This window comes from Chiloscyllium plagiosum, unplaced genomic scaffold (genome assembly GCF_037043375.1).
Source record: "Chiloscyllium plagiosum isolate Xiang-an unplaced genomic scaffold, Cpla_swu_hap1 HiC_scaffold_45, whole genome shotgun sequence".
In the NCBI taxonomy this organism is placed as follows: Eukaryota; Metazoa; Chordata; class Chondrichthyes; order Orectolobiformes; family Hemiscylliidae; genus Chiloscyllium; species Chiloscyllium plagiosum.
The window spans coordinates 10,845,531-10,868,708 of NW_028270183.1; the positions used below are offsets into that span (position 1 = coordinate 10,845,531).

Below are 23,178 nucleotides of genomic sequence, written 5' to 3' on the forward strand. Positions count from 1 at the left end.
TTCCATACACTCACCACCTTTTGCTTTACTACAAGATATAATGTGGTTTGTATCAGCTCCTGCTGTGTGATACACTCAAAAAGCTGTGATCCAATACACTCCTCCATTTCCGGCCTCTTGTGCCTTCTCAATGTTCATCACTCTACTATTGGCGGGTTTATCTTCAGCTTCCAGGGTCCGAAACTCTGAAATTCCCTTCTTTAAACCTATCCAAACCTCTTCCCCTCTCCCCTTCTCCAAGCCTCTATCTCTTTGAGCAAGCTTTTGGTCATGTCTCCTAATACTTCCTAAGGTGGTGATACATTTTTCACTTTGGAAATTGGTGGAACATCTTACTATGTAGATGGTGCTGTGTAAATGCTAGTTGTAGGTGCGGTACAGTCATGGATCAAGACTAGTGACTCAAAGCTATTGAGTGCTCTCTGATGTTGCTGATGTATTTTCCAACAGGAATATGGTCTGTCCCAGTTACATGATGGAGTGCTGGTGCCCAACCTTCGAGAGATTCTCTGTGTCATGCTGCTGCTGTGTTACTATACCTTCCTCACCTTCATACTTGGTAAGAGAAAACGGATGGCCTTAAGATTTGTTTGAGCCTTGTAAGAGTGAAAGAGGCGATGTTTCTTCATGGATTGTCTCCAACCCCACTCCAGTCCCTTGTTTCTTGTCCATCCTGCCAGCTGAGAATCCAATTACAGGCCATTCAGCTCCTTAAGCCTGTTCTGTTTCTCAAGACGGCTGATCTGTATGCTACCTTTATCCACATGCCATGGCTCCATATCCTTTTAGCTATAATCTCATCATTTTACACTGCCTCACAGCGCCAGGGACCCAGGTTCGATTCCAGCCTTGGGCAGCTGTCTGTGTGGAGTTTGCACATTCTCCCCGTGTCTGCGTGGGTTTCCTCAGGGTGCTCTGGTTTCCTCCCACAGTCCAAAGATGTGCAGGTCAGGTGAATTGGCCATGCTAAATTGCCCATAGTGTTAGATGCAATAGTCAGAGGGAAATGGCTCTGGGTGGGTTACTTTTTAGAGGGTCGGTGTAAACCTGTTGGGCTGAAGGGCCTGTTTCCACACTGTAGGGAATCTCTGTTGACTGAGTTGGCTCTGATCTTTAACCTCATGTCATCCTAGTCAATATCTCCCTTCATCACAGTGTACAAAGTTTCTCTCTATTCTGCTCCCCCTCCCCCCGCAACTCTCATTGCTTCCAAAGAACTAAAATCCATAATCACCTCCTTCCTTATTTCCCCCCCACTCCTCTGTGTTCCAGAGCAAATCAACCCTGGGCATGGAACGCCCCCCCCCACCACCTTCATGAAGCTCGGCCCACCCAATCCCTCCTTCAATACTGCTCTGAAAGCCAAACTTGTTCCTGGAAATCATTTCTGTTGCCTAAGGGGCTGGCAGAGGAACTGCCCCTCGTTTGTTTCCGTGAATCCATGAGGAGTCTTGTAATTTTTCTTGTCCCTTTCGTTCTATCATGGGATGTAGGTTTCACTGGCAAGGCCAGAAACTGTCCCTAATTGCCCTTGAACTGAGCGGTTCACTTAGCCATTCCAGAGGTCAGCCAGGGGTCAACCACATATTGCTGTGGATCTGGAGTCACATGTAGGCCAGACCGGGTGAGGATGGCAGATTCCCTTCCCTGAAGGGCATTAGTGAACCAGATGGATTTTGACAAAAATGATTGACTTCAATTAGACTAGGTCCCGATTCCAGATTTATAAATTTATAAAGAATTATTGCTTTTAGTGAGATTACCACTGCACCACCATCTCCCCATTTCAGGAGAACAGGAACAGGATTAGGCCATTCAGCCCCTTGAGCCTGTTCCACTACTCATTGAGATCATGGCTGATCTTGTCCCAGCTCCAGATGCATGGCTTTAGCTCACAATCTCTTAACAGCTTTGAACAAAAATGTACCTGTTTTGATATAAAATGAACAACTGATGCTGCAGGAGCATGAGGAAATCATGTGACTCTGGGTGTACGGTGCTGGTGGTGTGGGGGGGGGGGGGGGAACGGGGGGACGGGGGACTGTATATCGTGATGCACAGGATGTAGCAGTTGGGAAGCACCTACTGAATGGACCAGGTATTTATTTCCTGTCCTGCTGGAGACTGAGTTGGACCCAGTTTGATCCTAGACCTTGCCTGATGTCTTTTGGGGCAATGGTATAGATGCTAAACTTCTCTGCAATGATGCAGGCTAAGTGTGCCAAAAGGTTGGAGCGCTAGAGGTCAGAAGAGGAAAGAACTATGGGAACTGAGGAGAAATGAAGTCCCAGAGATGGTCCGCTCGATGGGAATAGCACTCGGATTGTTAATACATTAACAGGAGGGTCCTGCACACTTCAGGTGGAATGGTGTGAGAGACAACTGGAGGGTTAATTCCACAGTCCAATGGGGAAGCTGCACTGGAACAGATCATGGGTTAGAGGTCAAGTGCCAGAAGGCGAGAGGTCAAGGGCAGTGGTGTGACCGCTGATAAAAATGGACGGGTTTGTGCATTCTGCAGGGCATCTGAGAATGTAAGTGGAGTGGTGGCAAACTCTTTCAGGGACACGTCTGTTGAAACTTTCCAAAGTAGGATGTTCATTATAGAAACCAGATATTCAGCACAATTCTGTAGAATTGGCTACTACCATCTGATGCCTCCGATATGGATGAAGGATACATTAAGAGGATAATTGATCCTGGAAGACAACCAGCCTGCCCAGTTTTTTTTTCTGTCCCTGTCCTTTGATCCCTCGCCACTGAAGAAACATGTCATGAGCTTACCGGTAATTTGCAATCCTATGCTCCCATGGGAGTGGTGCTTTTGCTGGGAACCTTGGTACTTGATCTCCAGCCAATGCTTAAGCTCAGGCCGAGAGGCGCAGCGAACCCTCCGACCTTGTAGGCTGCACAAGAGTATTTTCCTTTCACCTTCAGTTATAAGTATTCACCAACATGCTCTTCAGTGCAGTGTTGCCTTTCTAGGGTAATGTGATTAGATTAGATTCACTACAGTGTGGAAACAGGCCCTTCGGCCCAACCAGTCCACACCACCCCTCCGAAGAGAAACCCACCCAAACCCATTCCCCTACATTGACCCCTGACTAACGCACTTAACACTATGGGCAATTTAGCATGGCCAATTTACCTGACCTGCACATCTTTGGATTGTGGGAGGACGCCGGAGCACCTGGAGGAAACCCACGCAGACACGGGGAGAATGTGCAAACTCCACACAGACAGGCAGGAATCAAATCCAGGACCCTGGTGCTATGAGTCAGCGGTGCTATGAGTCAGCAGTGCTAACCACTGAGCCACCATGGAAGGACAAGGTGGATCGGCGCTCTGTGTTAAAAGTTTCACAGAGGGGCATTCTGTGACCCACCCTGTGGGAGTCCTGCATGTCCCACTGACCAGTCCTTTCTCAGTGATGTGAATGCTGGCTACCCATGTCAGTAAGGACCTTTCCTTTCTCTAACGGCCCTCACGCAGAGTTATGGGCAGCAGGAGTGAGGGGTCTTCAGCGCTGTGCTTCAACGTAGGGCAAGTGGAGAGGATACACAAAGCAGCCCAGGGTTAGCACTGCTTAAACGTAAGGGGTTACCTTTTCGAAAACAGAGATGGGAGGGGGAGAAAAGTGTTCTCACGCAAGGGTTTGTCTTTCAGTCTCCCTTCCTGACACGGCGGTGGACGCAGAATTCTTGAATAGGATTGGGGGCGGAGTGAGATAGATTCCAGATCAGTGAGGCAGGGTGAAAGGTTCTCTGGGGTTGTGGGGAGGCGGGAATATGGAGTTATCAAACAGCCGTGATCTTATTGAATGGGAGAGCAGGTATGAGGGGCCGAGTGGTATACATTTGTTCTGGGGGAGAATTAATCACTTCTGGCTTGGCTCTGAAATGCTTTTTTCATGATGCTTTAATCCTCTTGGCTTTAGGTACAGGAGAGGAGGAGGTCACAGATGCAGTGGTTCTCCTTCAGCCCTACCTCATTCGCTATCCCAAGGTAGGATAGGCCGATACCTTCCTTTTGTTTATAATCAATAGATCTCGTTTGATGTAGGTTAGGGTCTGGCCTGACCCATTCAGGCCATACACGACTCCCTGTGAAAGCCCGAGGGCAGGAGCTTGTGTTTGGATTGATTGGAGCGCTGGTGGGTCTGGTGATTCAGAGCTCCAGGCTAACGTTCCTGGGACACGGTTTCAAATCCCACCTTTGCTGTGAGTGAAATTTGAATCCCACCAAAATCTGGGATTTAAAGGCATGCCTAATGTGTGGTTGGACAGTTCCTACTGACCGACTGGAGAAAAAAATCTCTGGGAAGGTGACTAATATTTTATATCTCTCTCAAGTCATTGCAGTGATAGAGTCATAGAGATGTACAGCATGGAAACAGACCATTTGGTATAAGTTATCCATGTCAACCAGATATCCTAAATTCATCTAGTCCTATTTGTCAGCACTTGGCCCGTTAACCTCTAAACCCTTCCTATTCATAACCCCATCCAGATGTCTTTTAAATGTAAAAACTGTACCAGCCTCCACCACTTCCTCTGGCAGCTCATTCCATACACGCACCACCCTCTGCGTGAAAAATATACCCCTCAGGTCCTTTTTAAATCTTTCCCCTCTCAACTTAAACCTATACCCTCTAGTTCTGGAGTCCCTTATCCTGGAGGTTACGAGTTAAGGGACTCACAGGGAAGTTAACTGCAATGATGTTTCTAGCTGTGGGCCTAATCCTTTGAAAAACTTCTCCTCTCGACTCTCTCTCTTTCCCCCTGGCTGTTAATGACATAAACATCGAAACAGAAAGCTAGGAAACTGCGATTTGCTAATGAGGTCATCTTGTTGCTTATTTTCTTGCAGGGAGCAATATTCTTATTCTTTTCGGGAAGAATTGAAGAAATCAAAGGGAACCTTGATGAGGTAAGAAGCCCGCATGTGAGATTAGCTGTCTTGGTTAGTGCCCGTGATCGGCGGTGGGTAGTACTTCTGCCCCGAGTCTGGAGATTGTGTGTTCAAGCTCAAGTGTTTTTCCAGCTACATGAACACCACAGTTCAGACCTGTAGCCTGGTGCAACTCTGAGGGAATGCTGCACTGTTTCCTAATCCGTGTCTTTTTCAGATGTTAAACCAACCACTATTTTAGTGGTTGTCCTTAGTGGTTTCAAAAATTTGAAAATATTGTTTTGAAGAAGATTTTGGGGGGGAGGGGATCTCAGCTTTAGTTAATCTTCAATCAACATCACAAAAATAACTTAGAAGGTTGTTAGCGCATCATTTGTGGGAGGTTTTGCGGTGCACAGGTTGCCTTCACTAACTATGAGAAAGTGAGGACTGCAGCTGCTGGAGAGTCGGAATTGATAAAGCATGGTGCCGGAAAAGGCACAGCAGGACAGGCAGCATCCGAGGAGCGAGAAAGTCGACGTTTCAGGGAGGAGCCTTCTTCGGGACTGGGGAGGGGGCTGAGAGAGAAGTAGGGGGAATGGGCCAAGGGGAAAGGTAGGTGGGATGGCGATAGGTGGGTGAAGGTAGGAAGTGATGGTGGTAAATCGGTGGGAAGGAAGATGGATGGGTAGGTCAGGTCAAAGAGGGTGGATCTGAGTCAGAGGGTTGGACCTGGGATGCCTAATGTGGTGTCAGATTCTGTTGATAATTCCTGGCGAAGTACTTTGAGAAATGGTACAACAGTAAAGGTACTATTTGAATGCAAATAGTTTACCATCCACCCTTCTCTAATACCCTCGGTTTCCCCAAAAGCTGGACATTTTATTTCTGTATTTTCTAAGATCTTATAACTGAAGAATCTGTACCTGGGTATCTTTGTACCTAAGCTGGTGCTGTAAATGGTGATGCATAAACTTTTTACTGCACTCATTGAGTGTATGTGACAATAAGTCCATTCATTAATTCGTTCATTCATTCAAGCCAACAGCTGGGTCGGGGACGGTCAGACACTGGCTTAGAAGCCATAGGAAGTCGTTGTCATTGGAGGGTGTGACCCTGGTGTGTTGTAAATCCTATTGGAGAGAGTGTTCTTACAGGGATTGAGGGGTTCTGGGTACAACTACTGCTTCCAGGGGTGATCCATACTGCCACTAATCCTCATTCCCCTTGGACTTTCAGAGGAAGGTTAAACTTCATTTTTTTCTGCAGAAGAGGCTTCTCCCTGTAGTTTGTTCTGTCTCAGTATCTAAGTACACGTTGCTTTAACTCTTAGCTCTAATAGCTATTACAAAGAAGAGGTAGTTAAGGCCGGTCTGTCTCAATGAGTAACTCTCCACTCTCCATCTCTCTGTCGTAAACACTAACTAACCGTGCAACCAAACTGTCCCAAATCCAGTGACTGTGCTATATAACACGGTGGGTGGAGCATCGTTTTACTCAGATTAACCCTTGCATGTCAATGGGCTGGCTGCAGTCAGGACCACAAACAGCATCCCAGACGGATTGTGCCAGAGAGTAGGAGATTTCACTGGGACGACTGGGGGAGGGTGGGTTTGCGATTTAAGGTTGATACAGAAAATAGCAACAGTCCTTTGAGCCTGCTCTGCCATTCAGTAGGATCATGACTGATCATCAAACTCAGTCCCCTGCTCCCATTCTCTTCCCCCAAACCCTTTGATGCCTTTAGCCCTCAGAACTGTACCTAACTTCCTTTTTGAAACATTCAATGTTTTGACCTCAACTGTGGGCAGAGGAATTCCACAGGCTCACCACTCACTAGGTGAATAAACTTATCCTCAGCTCAGTCCTAAATGGCCTACCCCTGATTCTGGGTCAATAGTTTGTTGCAGTGGTGAGTTTTTTAACTGGTCAGGGTCTCATGGTTCAGGGTCAGCCCCTCTGCCCCATTCCTCTCGCTGCCAACTCTCAGATCTGTGGATTCTGGGACAGTGGAATGTAAAAGCGTACTGTGCAGGAACACTGTTGTCCCCACTCACTCCTGTTCAAGTCTTTTAAAAGTTACACCGTATTATCCTCCCAAATAAAATTGACCTTTTTTTTAACCTTTTGACAAAGCTGCCAAGACCCATTTTGCAGTGAGCACACACTGTCTCTGGTATGTGTTAGTGGGGCAGATTTATTCTTGGCTGTGTGTGTGTGGAGGAAACTGTAAAGATAGAGGATCGACATCTCATGATGGTGGTGGGTGGGTACAGCCATCACACCATAAGATATAGGGGCAACAGCCCATTGGGTCTCCTCCAACATTTGATCATGGCCTATGCATTTAGAACATAGAACGTTGAAGATTACAGTGCAGTACAGTACAGGCCCTCAATATTGTGCCAACCTGTGGGACCAATCTTAAGCTGGAAATGTGTTGCTGGAAAAGCGCAGCAGGTCAGGCAGCATCCAGGGAACAGGAGAATCGACGTTTCGGGCATAAGCCCTAATCTTAAGCCTATCTATCCTACGCTATTTCATTTTTCATCCATATGTTTATCCAATGACCATTTAAATGCCCTTAAAGTTGGTGAGTCTACTACTGTTGCAGGCAGGGCGTTCCACACCCCTGCTACTCTGAGTAAAGAAAGCACCTCTGACATCTGTCCGATATCTATCACCCCTCATTTTAGAGGCCGCTGTTTCTCAACCCCATTCTGCTACCTTTTCCCTGTAACCCCTGATCTCTGTCGTATGCACATGAACAGCCTGCACCAACCAAACCCATCGTGGCAGTGTCAAATATTAGGGAATGCAAGTTGAAGCAGAAAACTGACTTTGAAGGTGGGAGGATGATTTTGACTTCAGCACTGAAGGCAGAAAACCCGTGTCTAAATTATAATGTTTTCGCCGACTCATAGAATTCCTACAGTGCAGAAAGAGGCTGTTCAATCCATCAAGTCTGTACTGACCCTCCAACCCAAATCCAACCTGGACTCTTTCCCTGTATTTCCCATGGCTAATCCACCTAGCCTGCACATCCCTGGACACTATGGGCAATTTAGCATGGTCAATCCATTCTAACCTGCATATCTTTGCACTGTTGGAGGAAAAGAGCACCTAGAGGAAATCCACAGAGACGGGGTGAACATGCAAACTCCACACAGACAGTGGAGTCCTTGGCACTGTGAGTCAGCGGTGCTAACCACAGAGCCACTACACCATCCTACTCATCACAAAACTAGTAACTATACTCTGTGTTAAAAGCATGTGGAAGTTTATTAAAGCAGAAGACGTACGGACAAACGTACGATTTAGGAGTAGGCTATTCAGCCCTTTGAACCTAACCTACTTCATCAATCAATAAGATTGAGGCTGATCTGATTATTCCACGCGCACTCCCCCCGCCCCCCCTTCCTTTGGAAGCTCATTCCATACACTCACCGCCCTCTGCGTGAAAAAGTTGCCCCTTAGGTCCTTTCTATATCTTTACCCTCTCACCCTGAACCTGTGCCTTCTAGTTTTGGACCCCCTACCCTGGGGTAAAGATTTTGGCTGTTCACCCTACCCATGCCCCTCATGATTTTATCAACCTCTTTAATGTCAGCCCTCAGCCTCTGAAGCTCCAGGGAAAGTAGCCCCAGCTTATTCAGCCTCTCCCTATAGCTCAAACTCTCCAGTCCTCGCAACTTGCCTGTACCTCTAGTCTTTGGAGGTGCTGGTTAATTAAATGACAAAGTGGGATTTGAAGGTACACTGTGGTAAATTGCTCTGTGTATTGGATGTTATATGCAGGCAATCAGAAGGTTCGAGGAAGGCTGTGCTGCACAACAAGCTTGGAAGCAGTTCCATCACATGTGCTACTGGGAGCTGATGTGGTGCTTCACCTATAAGCAGCTGTGGAAGGTGGCTTATTTCTACGCTGACCTCCTCAGCAAAGAGAATCGCTGGAGTAAGGTGAGGGTCGCACTTTAAGGTAAGGAGCAGGAGGTTTTGAGAGGATTCAGAGGAGTTTGGGTATCTGGAACCCTCTGCGTAAAAAGAGGCAGGAGCTCTCAAGACACAAGTATTTAGATGAGCACTTGAAATGCCAATGCAATATGAGGCTACAGACTAAATTCCCCACAGTAGGGAAACAGGCCCTTCAGCCCAACAAGTCCACATCGACTCTCCGAAGAGTAACCCACCCAGACCCATTCCCCTACATTTACCCCTGACTAACACCTCTAACACTATGGGCAATTTAGCATGGCCAATCCCCCTAACCTGCACATCTTTGGATTGTGGGAGGAAACTGGAGCAAACTTACCCAGACACAGGGAGAATGTGCAAACTCCACACAGACAGTCGCCCGAGGCTGCAATCAAACCCACATCCTGGTACTGTGAGGCAGCAGTGCTAACCACTGAGCCACCATAGTTGGGGCTTAAGGCGCTGTGGTAGTGTCCCCATCTCTGAGCCAGGAGGCCTGGGTTCAAGTCCTACCTGCTCCAGAGATATGTCAGAACACCTCTGAACAGGTTGATTTGGGAAACATCTACACTGAAGAACTAAGGGCTTTCATGGTGCAGTGGTAGCATCCCTACCTCTGACCCAGGAGGTCCAAATTCAAGTCACACTTGTTCCAGAGGAGTGTAATAATCACCTCTGAACAGGTTGATTAGCAAGTATTTCCAAGGCTATGGGCTGTGTTCTGGAAAATGGGATTAGAATAGATGGATGCTTAATAACCAGCAAGGGGCGGCACATGGTTAACGCTGCTCCCTCACAGCGCCAGGGACCCGCGCTCGAATTCACACTTGGGCGAATGTCTGTGTGGAGTTTGCACATTCTCCCCGTGTCTGTGTGGGTTTGCTCCGGTTTCCTCCCACAGTCCAAAGCTGTGCAGGTTAGGTGAGTTGGTCGTGCTAAATTGCCCAGTGTTCAGAGATGTGTAGGTTAGCTGCATTAGTTAGGGGTAAATGTAGACAAATAGGGTAAGGGAATGGGTTTGGTTGGGATACACTTCGGATGGTCCGTGTGGACTTGTTGGGCCGAATGGCCTGTTCCCACACTGTAGGGATTCTATGAACCAGCAAAGACACAATGGGAGTCGGTAATTGTAGTCTGTAATGTCTCTGTGACCAATGGCGGGGAGATTACTTTCTATTAACTTCTTCCCTGGGTTGTAGGCATCACTGGCAAAGCCAGCATTTGTTGCCCGTGCTATTTTTCGCTCGGTCATTTCAGAGGGCAGTTGACAGTGAATATTGCTCTTGGTCTGGAGGCCAAGTCCATGTACGGACAGCAGATTTCCCTCCATAAAGGCCATTGGTGAGCCAGATACAGTCAGTTTTGCTATAACATGCGTTTCTTCAACACAAACTGGCTGTAACATGATTGAAGAATTTAGACCATTATTTGTAGAATGCAAACTTTCCTTCCCTGTATTGGCTTTAATGTGATTCTGGTCCCATTGATTTAAATGGTACTGTTATTACACAATTTTCTTATAACGTGGGATTGCATGGGAGTGGAACTATCCTGTTATATCAGGACAGATGTAGGTTTTTAATAACAATTGATGAGGGTTGAGGTGGTCACCATCACTAAGACCAGATTTCAATTCCAGATTTATTGACTGAATTTGAAATCCATCAGCTGCTTTGATGAGATTTGAACCCGTGCCCCTAGAGGTTTAGCAGGATGACTAAAATAAAAGCAAAATCCTGCAAATGCAGGTGAGCTGAAATAAAAAGAGAAAGTGCTGGACAATCCCAGCAGCTCTAGCAACATCTGTGGAGAAAGAAAAACAGAGTTAACTGAAGTTCTTAAGACGAGTCAAATTAGACTTGAAATGTTAACTCTGTTTCTCTTTCCACAGATGCTGGGTTTCTCCAGCAGTTTCCATCTTTATGTCTGGCTTAATAACAGTAACATTACCATGATGCCACCATCATTATCCAGGTGTATTAAGGACTGACCACGAGAAAGTACACTAAAAGAATGATAGAAAGGGGAATTCCCCTCTTTGTCAGGTTCTAGTTTTAAAGGAGGTGTGACCTTTTTAAAACTATAATGGGGGGAGTTGATTGCGTTAGGAGTGATGAGGGTATTTCTGTTTGAGTGGGAGACCAGAAGCAGAGGCAATGAATTGCAGAGAGTCCCGAATAAATCCAGTCTAATAAGTTAGACCCTAACCATCTCTGAACCTGTGGAACCAGGGTGAAAGCAAGTCATCCTCAATCCCAAAGGGTTGCCTGAAAGCAAGATAATAGAAGTGACTCCCTGTCATACATTGTTTTATAGTGCTATTGTGTAGCATCTTGGGATGACTTATGATGTTAAAGGTGATGGCTTAGTGGTATTATTGTTGGACTGTTAATCCTGAGACCCAGATAACGTTCTGGGGACCAGAGTTCGAATCTCACTTTGGCAAATGGTGAAACTTGAAGTTAATAAAAATCTGGAATTAAGAGTCCTAGGGATGAGTCTGTTGTTGGGGAAAAGTCCATCTGGTTCACTAATGTCCTTTAGGGAAAGAAACTGCTATCCTTACTTGGTCTGACTTATGTGTGATTCACAGCAATGTGGTTGACTCTTAATTGCCCTCTGGGCAATTAGGGACAGGCAGTAAGTGCTGGCCTTGACAGTGACACCCTCATCCTGTGAATGAATAAAAAAAAACTCAACTATTGTTATTGGAAATTCAATAGAAATGTGTTTTCCCAGTCAGTGGTGAGAATGTGGACATAACTGTCACGGGGAGTGGTGAGGTGAGCTGCATTTTTGGGGGGATTTTCATGAGGGAGGAAGGAAGAATTTACCAATAGGCTGAGGTTGTAGGAGGAAGTTCATAAATCCTTCATTGTCACTGAGGGTCAAAATCCAGGAACTCCTTCTAAACAGCACTGAGAGAGTACAAACAGCAAATGGACTTCAGGAGGCAGCTGGCCACCACCTTCTCAGGGACAACAGATGGTGCGGATGGGTGGTAGGTGGGTGTTAGGTGATAAATGCTGGTGAAGAATTGCTGTCATTCCTTTGTAATTCTGCGCAATGTGAACAGTACTCAGGTCAAGGAGTGGGGAAAAGAAAGAGGAAGCTGTGACACATGGTCACCTGTAAGAAGGGAGTTCGCATGGGGCAAGGAAACTGGGGTAACACTGTCTCCCCAGGGCTTTCCCTACAGTCTGTCCAGCCTGTGTCTAACCATCTTGTGGATGGAGTGCCAGAGACCCAGAGAGTGGCATGGCGAAGTGGGTAGGGAAACGTGTTATCTGGGAGCACATTTCCAACTCTTGTATTCCAGGGTCGTATGTTGCCACCATGTCACTACTCCCTTCCTGAAGGTAATTAGGGATGGGCATGAGCTGCTGGCATGGCCAGTGATGCCCACATCCCATGAAAGAATGAAGAAAAAACTGTTCTGGTCCAAGTCCTTGTGGAGGTTGTGATGACCTTAAGCTCTTTGCTGTTTTGTCGTTGTGTTTAACTTGCTTGTCTGCATAGTTACACAGAAACATGACTCGGCAAATATCTCCCACTGAACGTCGGATCTAAGGCTCAGCAATTGGACCTTAGCCAGTTTCAAAGAAATCTCTTGGGACGTGGAATGAGAAACTGGTGGCAGAGACCCCCTCCTCCAACCACCCTTTGTAGAAATAAGAAATTGAAAGCAGGAGTAGGCAGCAGAGTGGCCACAGTCTGATCAGCCATGAGCTAGAATTTCAGGGCAGACTTAAGGGCCGAATGGCCTATTCAGCCCCGATTTGCTATTCTCTTATGTGTGCTTGTGGCTGTTATGGGGCGGCACGGTGGCTTAAGCACTGCAACCTCACAGCACCAGGGACCCGGGTTCAATTCCCGCCTTGGATGACTGTCTGTGTGGAGTTTGCACATTCTCCCCGTGTCTGTGGGTTTCCTCCCACAGTCCAAAAATGTGCAGGCCAGGTGAATTGGCCATGCTAAATTGCCTGTAGTGTTAGAGGCATTAGTCGCGGAGAATGGGTCTGGCTGGGTTACTCTTCGGAGGGTCGGTGTGAACTTGTTGGGCCAAAGGGCCTGTTTCCATACTGTAAGAAATAGGAGCGGGTGTAGGCCATTTGGCTCATCAGTACTGATCTGCTGTTTGGTAAGATCATGGCTGATCAGGGTCGAGAGTGTGGTGCTGGAAAAGCACATCAGGTCGAGGAGTAGGAAAATCGAAGTTTCGGGCATTAATCATTCTTGATGAAGGGCTTATGCCTGAAACGTCGATTCTCCTGCTGCTCGGATGCTGCCTGACCTGCTGTGCTTTTCGACTCTGATCTCCAGTAACTGCAGTCCTCACTTTCTCCTCCAGGCTGACCAGGTGATCAACTCCACTTCCTTGATGTAAAGTTATAACCAGATCCGACTGTGCCTCCACCATCCTTCCCTGTTATTGCCTACGCAGATTAAACACAATCATCTTGAAGCCTATTTTTTTTTAACCCTGTTTACTTCAGTACTGTTTATGCAGGGGGTCAGTTGGCTGGACGGCTAGTTTGAGATGCAGAGAGACATCAACAGTGCGGGTTCAATTCCTGCACTGGCTGACGTTACTGTGAAGGAATGTCCCTCTCAACCTGTCCCCTTGCCTGAGGCATGGTGACCCACAGGTTGAGCTGCTGCCGGTCTTCTCTCTCTCTCGCTGTCTCTAATGAGAGCACTGTAGTCATAGAGTCATGGAGATGTACAGCATGCAAACTGACCCTTCGGTCCAACTCGTCCATGCCGACCTGATATCCTTGTAGTGACTGTGTCTTTTCATTTTTACGTATTCAAAATTTCACTTTGAATCCAAGAACTTTCCAGAAATATCTACAAATTTCATTTGAGTGTTCAGTTGTGCTGTGAGTGAAAGGGAGAAAAATAAACACGAGCTATTCGCCTCGCTATTTATTGAGCAGCTTTCCTCCAAGTTCCAGAATGGCCCACAATGAATTAGTTCAGTGGATTTCTTCCCTTCTCCTCCAGGCTATGTACGTCTACATGAAAGCAGCTTACCTGAGTATGCTACCTGCACACGAAGCAAAGCCCTTCGGGGACGATGAGGTCGAACTCTTCAGGTGAGTCAAATTCCCAGAGGATATTTCCTTCCGTCCCATGGGTAGAGTGAGTGGTTTTCACCTGGAGCGTTTCCACGTCCCTGTGCACCAGCAACCTGCTGCCTGTGTGCTAGCCAATTGTAAAGTTTGGATACTATTTGGAGAGTTGGGCCAAGGGCGATTTGTTCCCTGATGGGCTGAATGGCCTTCTGCATGGTGAAAGGACTGTGGCAACTGGTTCTTATTCACCTCCACCTTCAGATTGAGTCAACACCAGGCATGGACTGAATGGATGTGACGTTAGTGTAATATCTGACAGACTGGCAATACCTGTGCTCTGACATCATTGTACACTATCTTGCTTTGCTTAAATACATTAGATACATTTGATTTCTTAGTCCATTTAGAAGCTCACTCAGGATTGTTCAGCAGGTACTGCCTGATCACAGAATTACTGTATATTCCAATAGTGGACTTCTGGGTTTTGCAAGAGTTGGCTGGTTGGGTACAGTCCAAGCACTGCCAACAATCCTGAGTGATCTTCCTAACCGGCCTACTCTTGCAAAGCCCACTATTGGATACAATTCTGTGATTGGGCAGTACCTGCTCAACAATCCTGACTGTGCTAATCATGGCATTAACAACCAATTTGAGATCATCAGTTGAGCCTGTAATGTGACTCCTCTATGATTGCTGGATGCCTCATCTACAAGGTCACGTTCTCTCCATACAAAAGGAATATGTTCAAAAGTTGCATTTCTTTTCAAATGATCTATCTACAAACATAGGGAAACTGTATAGCTCCTCATTCCTTTCTCCATGGCAACACTTCAGCCAATCAGCGCTGATTTGAATATGAGTTTGCAGACTTCTGTAACAAAGTGTTGTGATGTTAGAAATTTGGAATTCTTGAATTTTGTCCTGATGGATACAAGTCGAAAAAGTGCAGCAGCATGTCTCTCTGCTCAGTAAGATTTATCTTCCTCAAGTACCTGATGTAAATCTGTTTTTTAACGTTGCCTCTTTTAGCGTGATTTCACTTTACCGTTGTTAACCTGAAGGGATTGAACATCTCCTCAGATGTTGTCAGTTTCATGATGTTAATGGTGCTGTAGGACCTGACCTGATGGGCACTGGGTAGGAGGGACCATCGCGTGTCTGACTAGTGGACCTTCTCTCTGTCACATCTGTGCCTGAGGTCCTCACAATGATGTCCGCTGCCCACCCACAACATACCAGGGCCCAGACTAACTGCCCTTCCCCCACCCTACACCCTGCAGTCACTGCCCCTCCCCCACCTTACACCCCACAGTCACCCCCCCCCCACTCTACACCACACCGTCACCCCCCCCCACTCTACACCACACCGTCACCCCCCCCGCAGCCTACACCCTGCAGTCACTGCCCCTCCCCCACCCTACATCCCGCAGTCATCGCCCCTCCCCCACTCTACACCACACCGTCACCGCCCCACGCACCCTACACCCCGCAGTCACTGCCCCTCCCCACCCTACAGCCCGCTGTCACCACCCCTCCCCCACCCTACACCCCGCTGTCACCACCCCTCCCACCCTACACCCAGCTGTCACCACCCCTCCCCACCCTACACCCAGCTGTCACTGCCTCTCCCCCAGCCCACACCCCGCAGTCACTGCCTCTCCCCCAGCCCACACCCCGCAGTCACTGCCTCTCCCCCAGCCCACACCCCGCAGTCACTGCCTCTCCCCCAGCCCACACCCCGCAGTCACCACCCCTCCCCCACCCTACACCCCGCAGTCACCACCCCTCCCCCACCCTACACCCCGCAGTCACCGCCCCTCCCCCACCCTACACCCCGCAGTCACCACCCCTCCCCCACCCTACACCCCACTGTCACTGCCTCTCCCCCACCCCACACCCCGCAGTCACTGCCCCTCCCACCCTACACCCCGCAGTCACTGCCCCTCCCCCACTCTACACCCCGCAGTCACCGCCCCTCCCCCACCCTACATCCCGCAGTCACCACCCCTCCTCCACCCTACACCCCGCAGTCACCACCCCTCCCCCACCCTACACCCCGCTGTCACCACCCCTCCCCACCCTACACCCAGCTGTCACCACCCCTCCCCACCCTACACCCAGCTGTCACTGCCTCTCCCCCACCCCACACCCCGCAGTCACTGCCTCTCCCCACCCTACACCCCGCAGTCACCGCCCCTCCCCCACCCTACACCCCGCAGTCACCACCCCTCCCCCACCCTACACCCCGCTGTCACCACCCCTCCCCACCCTACACCCAGCTGTCACCACCCCTCCCCACCCTACACCCCGCAGTCACTGCCCCTCCCCCACCCTACACCCCGCAGTCACTGCCCCTCCCCCACCCTACACCCCGCAGTCACCACCCCTCCCCCACCCTACACCCCACTGTCACTGCCTCTCCCCCACCCCACACCCCGCAGTCACTGCCCCTCCCACCCTACACCCCGCAGTCACTGCCCCTCCCCCACCCTACACCCCGCAGTCACCGCCCCTCCCCCACCCTACATCCCGCAGTCACCACCCCTCCTCCACCCTACACCCCGCAGTCACCACCCCTCCCCCACCCTACACCCCGCTGTCACCACCCCTCCCCACCCTACACCCAGCTGTCACCACCCCTCCCCACCCTACACCCAGCTGTCACTGCCTCTCCCCCACCCCACACCCCGCAGTCACTGCCTCTCCCCACCCTACACCCCGCAGTCACCGCCCCTCCCCCACCCTACACCCCGCAGTCACCACCCCTCCCCCACCCTACACCCCGCTGTCACCACCCCTCCCCACCCTACACCCAGCTGTCACCACCCCTCCCCACCCTACACCCCGCAGTCACTGCCCCTCCCCCACCCTACACCCCGCAGTCACTGCCCCTCCCCCACCCTACACCCCGCAGTCACTGCCCCTCTCCTACCCTACACCCCGCAGTCACTGCCTCCCCCCCACCCTACACCCCGCAGTCACTGCCCCTCCCCCACCCTACACCCTGCAATCACCACCCCTCCCCCACCCTACACCCCGCAGTCACTGCCCCTCCCCCACCCTACACCCCGCAGTCACTGCCCCTCTCCTACCCTACACCCCGCAGTCACTGCCTCCCCCCCACCCTACACCCTGCAATCACCACCCCTCCCCCACCCTACACCCCGCAGTCACTGCCCCTCCCCCACCCTACACCCCACAGTCACCGCCCCTCCCTTCACAAGGAGATGTGAAGTCTCCTGTCTCCCACTCTCAGTAGAGTTGTTCTGTAAGTGGTTGTCCCTTGTCTGACCTGGAAGCCACCTCTCCTCCCTCCTCTCGCACTCCCTCCTCCTTCTTTCCCTCCATCTTCTCTCCCTCCATCTTCTCTCCCACCCCTTCCTTTTCACCTTCTCTCATTCCTGGTCTCTCTCACTTCTGCCTCCCTCCCTCTACTTCCCCTCCTTTCTTCCCTCGCCCTTCCCTCCCTTCCTTCTGCTCCCCTTCCATCCCTCTTTTCTCCCCCTCTGCCTACTCACCCCTTCCTCCATCTCCCTCCGTGTTCTTCTCTCCCTCCTTTTCGCCCTTCCTCCCTCCCACTCCCCGTTCCACCTCTTGGGCTCTCCTTTCTTTTCGTTCCGACCCCTTCCCTCCCCCCCGATTCCAAACCCCCTCTCCCCGATTCCAAACCCCCTTTCCCCCAGCCGTGAGACCCCTCCCTGCGTGAATCACTTCTCACCTCACGAGTGCGACCCTGACCTCAAGTGAGGATGCAGCCTCGAACACAGTGGGTGCAGAGAGTTCAGCAACATGCAGTGTCTGTGTAGTTTTTAATTGGATTGGTCTCTGTGATGTTCATTTGTGTTCGCTTTAAACTGAGCGCTCTCGCTCTCTCTTTCTTTCTTTCTCTCTCTTTTTCTCTCTCTCTCTTTCTCTCTCTGTCCCACAGACAAGTCCCTCTGCTAAAGCAGAAGATAGCTGGGAAGTCTCCTCCCACAGAGAAGTTCGCTATTCGAAAAGCCAGAAGATATAAATCCAACAACACTGTGAGGCTACCTGTACCAGCCCTGGTGAGTCTCATTCCAATTCCTACATGAGCCCGCACTGAGGGAAGCTTAAATGAGGAGGCTTGCTTATAGAGAGGCTTCCCTTTTAAAACCAGGGAACACAGTGACTGTTTAGATGGTAGGAGCAAAGGTAGACTGAGAGAGACTAAAATTGCTTGATGATCAAAAAAAACCAACAAAAAGTACTGTGGAATCTGAGCCAAAAACAAATTGCTGGAGAAACTCAGCAGTGTCTGCCAGCGGAGAAAAGCAGAGCTAAAGTTTCAGGTCTCTTCCTCAGGACGTTTAACTCTGCTTTCTGTCTCCACGGATAGTTCCAGAACCTTGCAGAGTTTTCTCCAGCAGTTTTTGTTCTCTGTTTGTTGCTGGGATGTGATCGCAGTGGCTGGGATGGTGTGTGTAAGGTATGATCCTGTGGGTGTGTCGTTGTGTGTGACAGCTCTTCAGAACAAGTCTCTCTGTCTCTCAGTTTAGACATGAGCTTTCAGACATTGGTGTGGAGACCTTTGGTTACTCACCTGGGCAGGCCGCGTCTTCCTGGAGCCTGAGTTGGTGCAGAGGTACCTGTTTGGTTGCATTCCTTTCCAGCCTTCCTGTTGTCCATTGGAGAACATCTCCTGCTGAGTCACCTTGCACTCTGCTGTGGAAATCTGAATCAGTCATTGTAAGGAACATAAAGTAGAATCCCTGCTGTATGAAAAGAGGTCCATCGAGTTGGCACTGACCTTCTGAAGACCATCTCCTCCACCTCCTAGTCCCACAGGGGGTTTTTATTCATGGCCAACCCACCCTAACCTGCACATCTTTAGAATGTCGGAGGAAACCAGAGAATACCCATGCAGACGTGGGGAGAATGTGCAAATTCCACGCAGCTTGAGAGTGGAATTGAACCTGGCGCTGTGAGGCAGCAGTGCTAACCACTGAGCCTCAGCAACTGAGTGGCTTGCTAGGCTATTTCAGAGGACAGCTCAGAGTTGACCAAGCAGCTCTGTAAGAACTGGTGTCAATTGAAGGACAGTGCATTCAATCTTCACCTCTTTGGGATGACGGTGCGGGGGCTGGGCAGGAGGTTGTGTGGAGTGGTGAAAGAGAAAATTTATGTATGTCAGCCTGGCTCTGTCAGTGACTTTCTTAGCTCTGTACTAGAGCTGGGTCACAATCCAGCCTGACCTTTCAGTCCCGTCCTGAGGGTGTGCTGCACTGTCAGAGGAACTGTTGACAGTGAAACTTCTATCCCAACTTCTATCAGTGAGTATCTGCAGCAGTTCAAGAAGGCACCTTTCCAACGGGCAATTAGGGATGGGCAATAAATGCTGGGTCCAGTCAGTGACACCCACATCTAATGAAAGAACACAAACAAAATGTACTACAGGAGGGGTCAACATCTATGTTCCTTACTCCTGAAAACCAACAGAGCTTGAAATAATGAATGTCACCATTTAAGAATGCTGCAGAACATGACCTTCGAGACTTACAAACAAACCATCCGTGTTTAGTTGGAGGGCTGTTTCTGTGGTCCATTTACAATTGGCAGACCTCTGAGTGCTATGCGATAAGAACATAAGCAGGCTATTCAGCCCATCAGAGTCAAGATTAGAGTGGTGCTGGAAAAGCACTGCAGGTCAGGCAGCATCCGAGGAGCAGGAATATCGATGTTTTGGGCAGGAAACCTTCATCGGATGCTGCCTGACCTGATGTGCTTTTCCAGCACCACTCTAATCTTGACTCTGATCTCCAGCATCTGCAGTCCTCACTTTCGTCTATTCAGCCCATCAAGCCACCCCTGCAAACTAAATTATGGCTTTTCATCTCCTTAGATGCTATTACTCCGCAGAAACCTTTAGATCTCAGTCTTGAACCTGCTCAGTGACTGAGTCTCCATGATTCTCTAGAGAAGACAATTTCAAATGCATTTTCCTCAGATTGTCATCTGTCTCTAGCTTCACCAGCAGTGGTGTGATATCCCACTTACACCTGTAAGAACTTTGTAAATCTTGAATGTGTCCACAACCCCTACCTGTCTTACATTTTTCTTATCCCTTTGCAGTCTGAGTGGTAATTTACATGTTTCTGCAGAATTGCATATGATTCCAGAAAGGGTGCATTTTACTGAGTTTTATCATTGCCCCATATCAATAGTTTTCATTTTAATAGATTTTTCTAGACTTGTACATCCCCTCAGCTTTGCCTGTAATCATTTCTCTCTTGATGCTGTTCTCCTAGTTGTAACTCCTACATAAATCTATACAGCTATTAAAAAGGATGATGCATTTGCAGATGTACGTTTCCAAAGAACCTGTTTGCTTATGAATGAGGGTCTGTGGTATGCACTGAAATACCTTGGTGCTTATTCTCTGAACTGATTTAAGGTCGCTCTGAATTATTAATGCCTTAACATTAATATTTTAACGTATCATAGGTAATCACAGGACACAGATTTAATCTGATTGTTAAAAGGAGCTAGGGGAAATAATGAGGATTTTTTAAATGTAGTGAGTTATTGTGATCTGGAAGGTGCTGCCTGTAAGGGTGGTGGAAGCAGAGTCAATAGGAACTTTCAAAGGAAATTGGATAAATGATTGACAAGGAGCCAGTGGGAGGGGCCATGAGGAGATGATGGGGGGTGGTTGGGGGGGTTAAGGGTAGTGGATAGTGGAATTAATTGGATGGCTCTATTCAAGGAACCTACATGGATTTGCTGGGTTGATTGGCATCCTCTCTATCTAACTCTCTGTACATACACTGAAGGTGTTCACTGAATTTATGTGACTTTTATCCTCATTTTAATAGGAAAACACTAAAGGTATGATTTTTACAATCCAGAGAGAAATAGATGAATTTAGTGGTCTAGGGAATTAGGGAGATGTGACGGCCTCGTGGTATTATCACTCAATATTAATCCAGAGATTAAGGTTATCTTCTGGGGACCTGGGTTCAAATCCCACACCGGATTAATTAAAAAAAAATCGTTGCAGTTGGATGTTCATATGGACTATCAACCCAAGATTAACAGGACTCTACAGCAGTCTGCAGAACTCCCAGCCACAGTTACATCCTCAATCAGCACCTTCCCCCTCTGTGGGATCTTGCTGTGCAACAACTGGCTGCTGTAATTAGCCGTGCAACATTTCAATTAATACAATGTAACTTGGGACGCCTTAAAGAGAGATGGAGCAGGATTCTAAATGTAAGACCTTCCTCGTGAGGAGGTGCCAGTCAGTACGTACGTGCTGCCTGTTCGAGCACAGTCTCCGCCTCGCTGATCGTTCTCAGCATCAGTTAAAAAACATCTAGAGTCTAATGATGAACATGAATCCATTCTTGATTGCCAGGAAAAACCCACCTGGTTCACTCATGTCCTTTAGGGAAGGAAAATGTCATCCTTACCTGTTCTGGCCTACATATGACTCAGGACCCACAGCAATGTGGTGGAGTCCTGACTAGTGTCTGGGTAATTAGGGATGGGCAATAAATGTTGGCCTAGCCAGTGACACCCATCTCCTGTGAGTAAATAAAGAATAACTTTGGGGCAATCTATTGGATCCTTCCTTGTATTGAAAATGTACTAAGGGAATTTAGGGTGTGGTGTTGGTAAGTATTATTTATAGCTCATTAGGGATCATTATATATTTTATATGTTTCTGAGGAATGCAATGATAGCACTAATTTCCAAATGTGCAGCAGGTTTATATACAGAAGTCACAAAACACCAATACAGCCACAAAATGTATGAACTTTGCCTGTTTACTGAGTCTACACCCAGGCATAACCAATCAAGGCATAGATAGTCTGTCAGACTCTCAGAATCAAACACAGATAATCAAACACTTCAGGGACAAGAGACCTATGAGAAATTAAGCTGTGAGGGTCACTTTTCTCCACCTAATGCCCTTACTCTTCTCTCCCCTCCAACAGGAGATGATGTACATGTGGAACGGATTTACAGTCATCGGTAAACAGCGGGATCTTACGGAAGAGATGCTGAGAACAATCAGCGAGGCGGAGACTGTGCTCGAACAGGCAGCACGTACGTACTGACTGGCACCTCCTCACGAGGAAGGTCTTACATTTAGAATCCTGCTCCATATCTCTTTAAGGCGTCCCAAGTTACATTGTATTAATTGAAATGTTGCACAGCTAATTACAGCAGCCAGTTGTTGCACAGCAAGATCCCACAGAGGGGGAAGGTGCTGATTGAGGATGGAACTGTGGCTGGGAGTTCTGCAGACTGCTGTAGGGTCCTGTTAATCTTGGGATGATAGTCCATATGAACGTCCAACTGCAACGTACTCATAAGACCATAAAAACTGCAGGCAGGAGTAGGCCTTTCAGCCCTTTGAGCCTAACCTGCTGTTCCTTCAGAATCTTTCTCCCAGAGTTGAAATGTCTAGTACTAGGCGGCCTGCATCCATTGTGAGAGGGGGAATGTTCAAAGGAGATGTGAGGGCTAAGTTTTTTTAGAGTGGTAGGAGTCTGGAATGTGCTGCCAGGGGTTGGTGGTGGAGGCAGATATGATAAGGGGGTTTAAGACACTTTTAGATGAGCACATGAATGTGCAAGGAATGGAGGGATATGGACCCAGTGCATGGCAGAAGGGATTAGTTTAATTTGGTGTCATGTTTGACACAACATTGTAGATGAAATGGCCTGTTCCTGTGCAGTACAGTTCCATGTTCTGTATTCCCTCAGACTAACTTCCTGTTCTTCTCCTTAGCTAATGACTACCTGACGGATGATAGGTGTGTGGTGAAACTCTTGAAAGGCTTATGCTTGAGGCATTTGGGAAACGTCTTGGAAGCTGAGCAGTGTTTTGTCTACATATACCACAAGTGAGTACAGGGCTGTTGGGGGAGGGGAGGGAGTTGGGTATGGGTCTAACTGCTGTAGAGTTGAACCAAAAGGAATAACCGCCTCCCCCCTTGGTTCCCCGACAGTGAGAAGAACATTAAGTTTGACCACTACTTGATTCCAAATGCACTTCTGGAGCTCAGTCTGTTATATATACAACAGGCGAGGAAAGAGGAAGCTATTAAATGGCTGAGGCGAGCAAAGTGAGTACTGTGTTGGTGTGGGAAGCAAAGGTGCCATTTTAAGGGTTATCCAGAAAAGCCCCAGGATTGATTTTGTGAGCACGTCCTGCTCATTGGACTTTGGGGGAGAAAAAAGCTGGATTGTGAAGGCCCTCTTGT

General features: G+C 48.4%; 1 protein-coding gene across 2 annotated transcripts in view; it reads left to right on the forward strand.

The window, feature by feature from the left end:
• The window catches only part of LOC122552227 (tetratricopeptide repeat protein 39A), a 97,420-nt gene that overhangs the window by 64,428 nt on the left and 9,814 nt on the right, over positions 1–23,178 (forward strand). For both annotated transcript variants that reach the window (XM_043694878.2, XM_087983273.1), the window contains exons 9-17: positions 451–559; positions 3,938–4,005; positions 4,870–4,929; positions 8,689–8,850; positions 13,873–13,964; positions 17,872–17,992; positions 21,905–22,016; positions 22,704–22,818; positions 22,924–23,040. In XM_043694878.2, the coding sequence (XP_043550813.1) occupies positions 451–559; positions 3,938–4,005; positions 4,870–4,929; positions 8,689–8,850; positions 13,873–13,964; positions 17,872–17,992; positions 21,905–22,016; positions 22,704–22,818; positions 22,924–23,040 (956 nt within the window). The remainder of the gene's footprint in view (positions 1–450; positions 560–3,937; positions 4,006–4,869; positions 4,930–8,688; positions 8,851–13,872; positions 13,965–17,871; positions 17,993–21,904; positions 22,017–22,703; positions 22,819–22,923; positions 23,041–23,178) is intronic.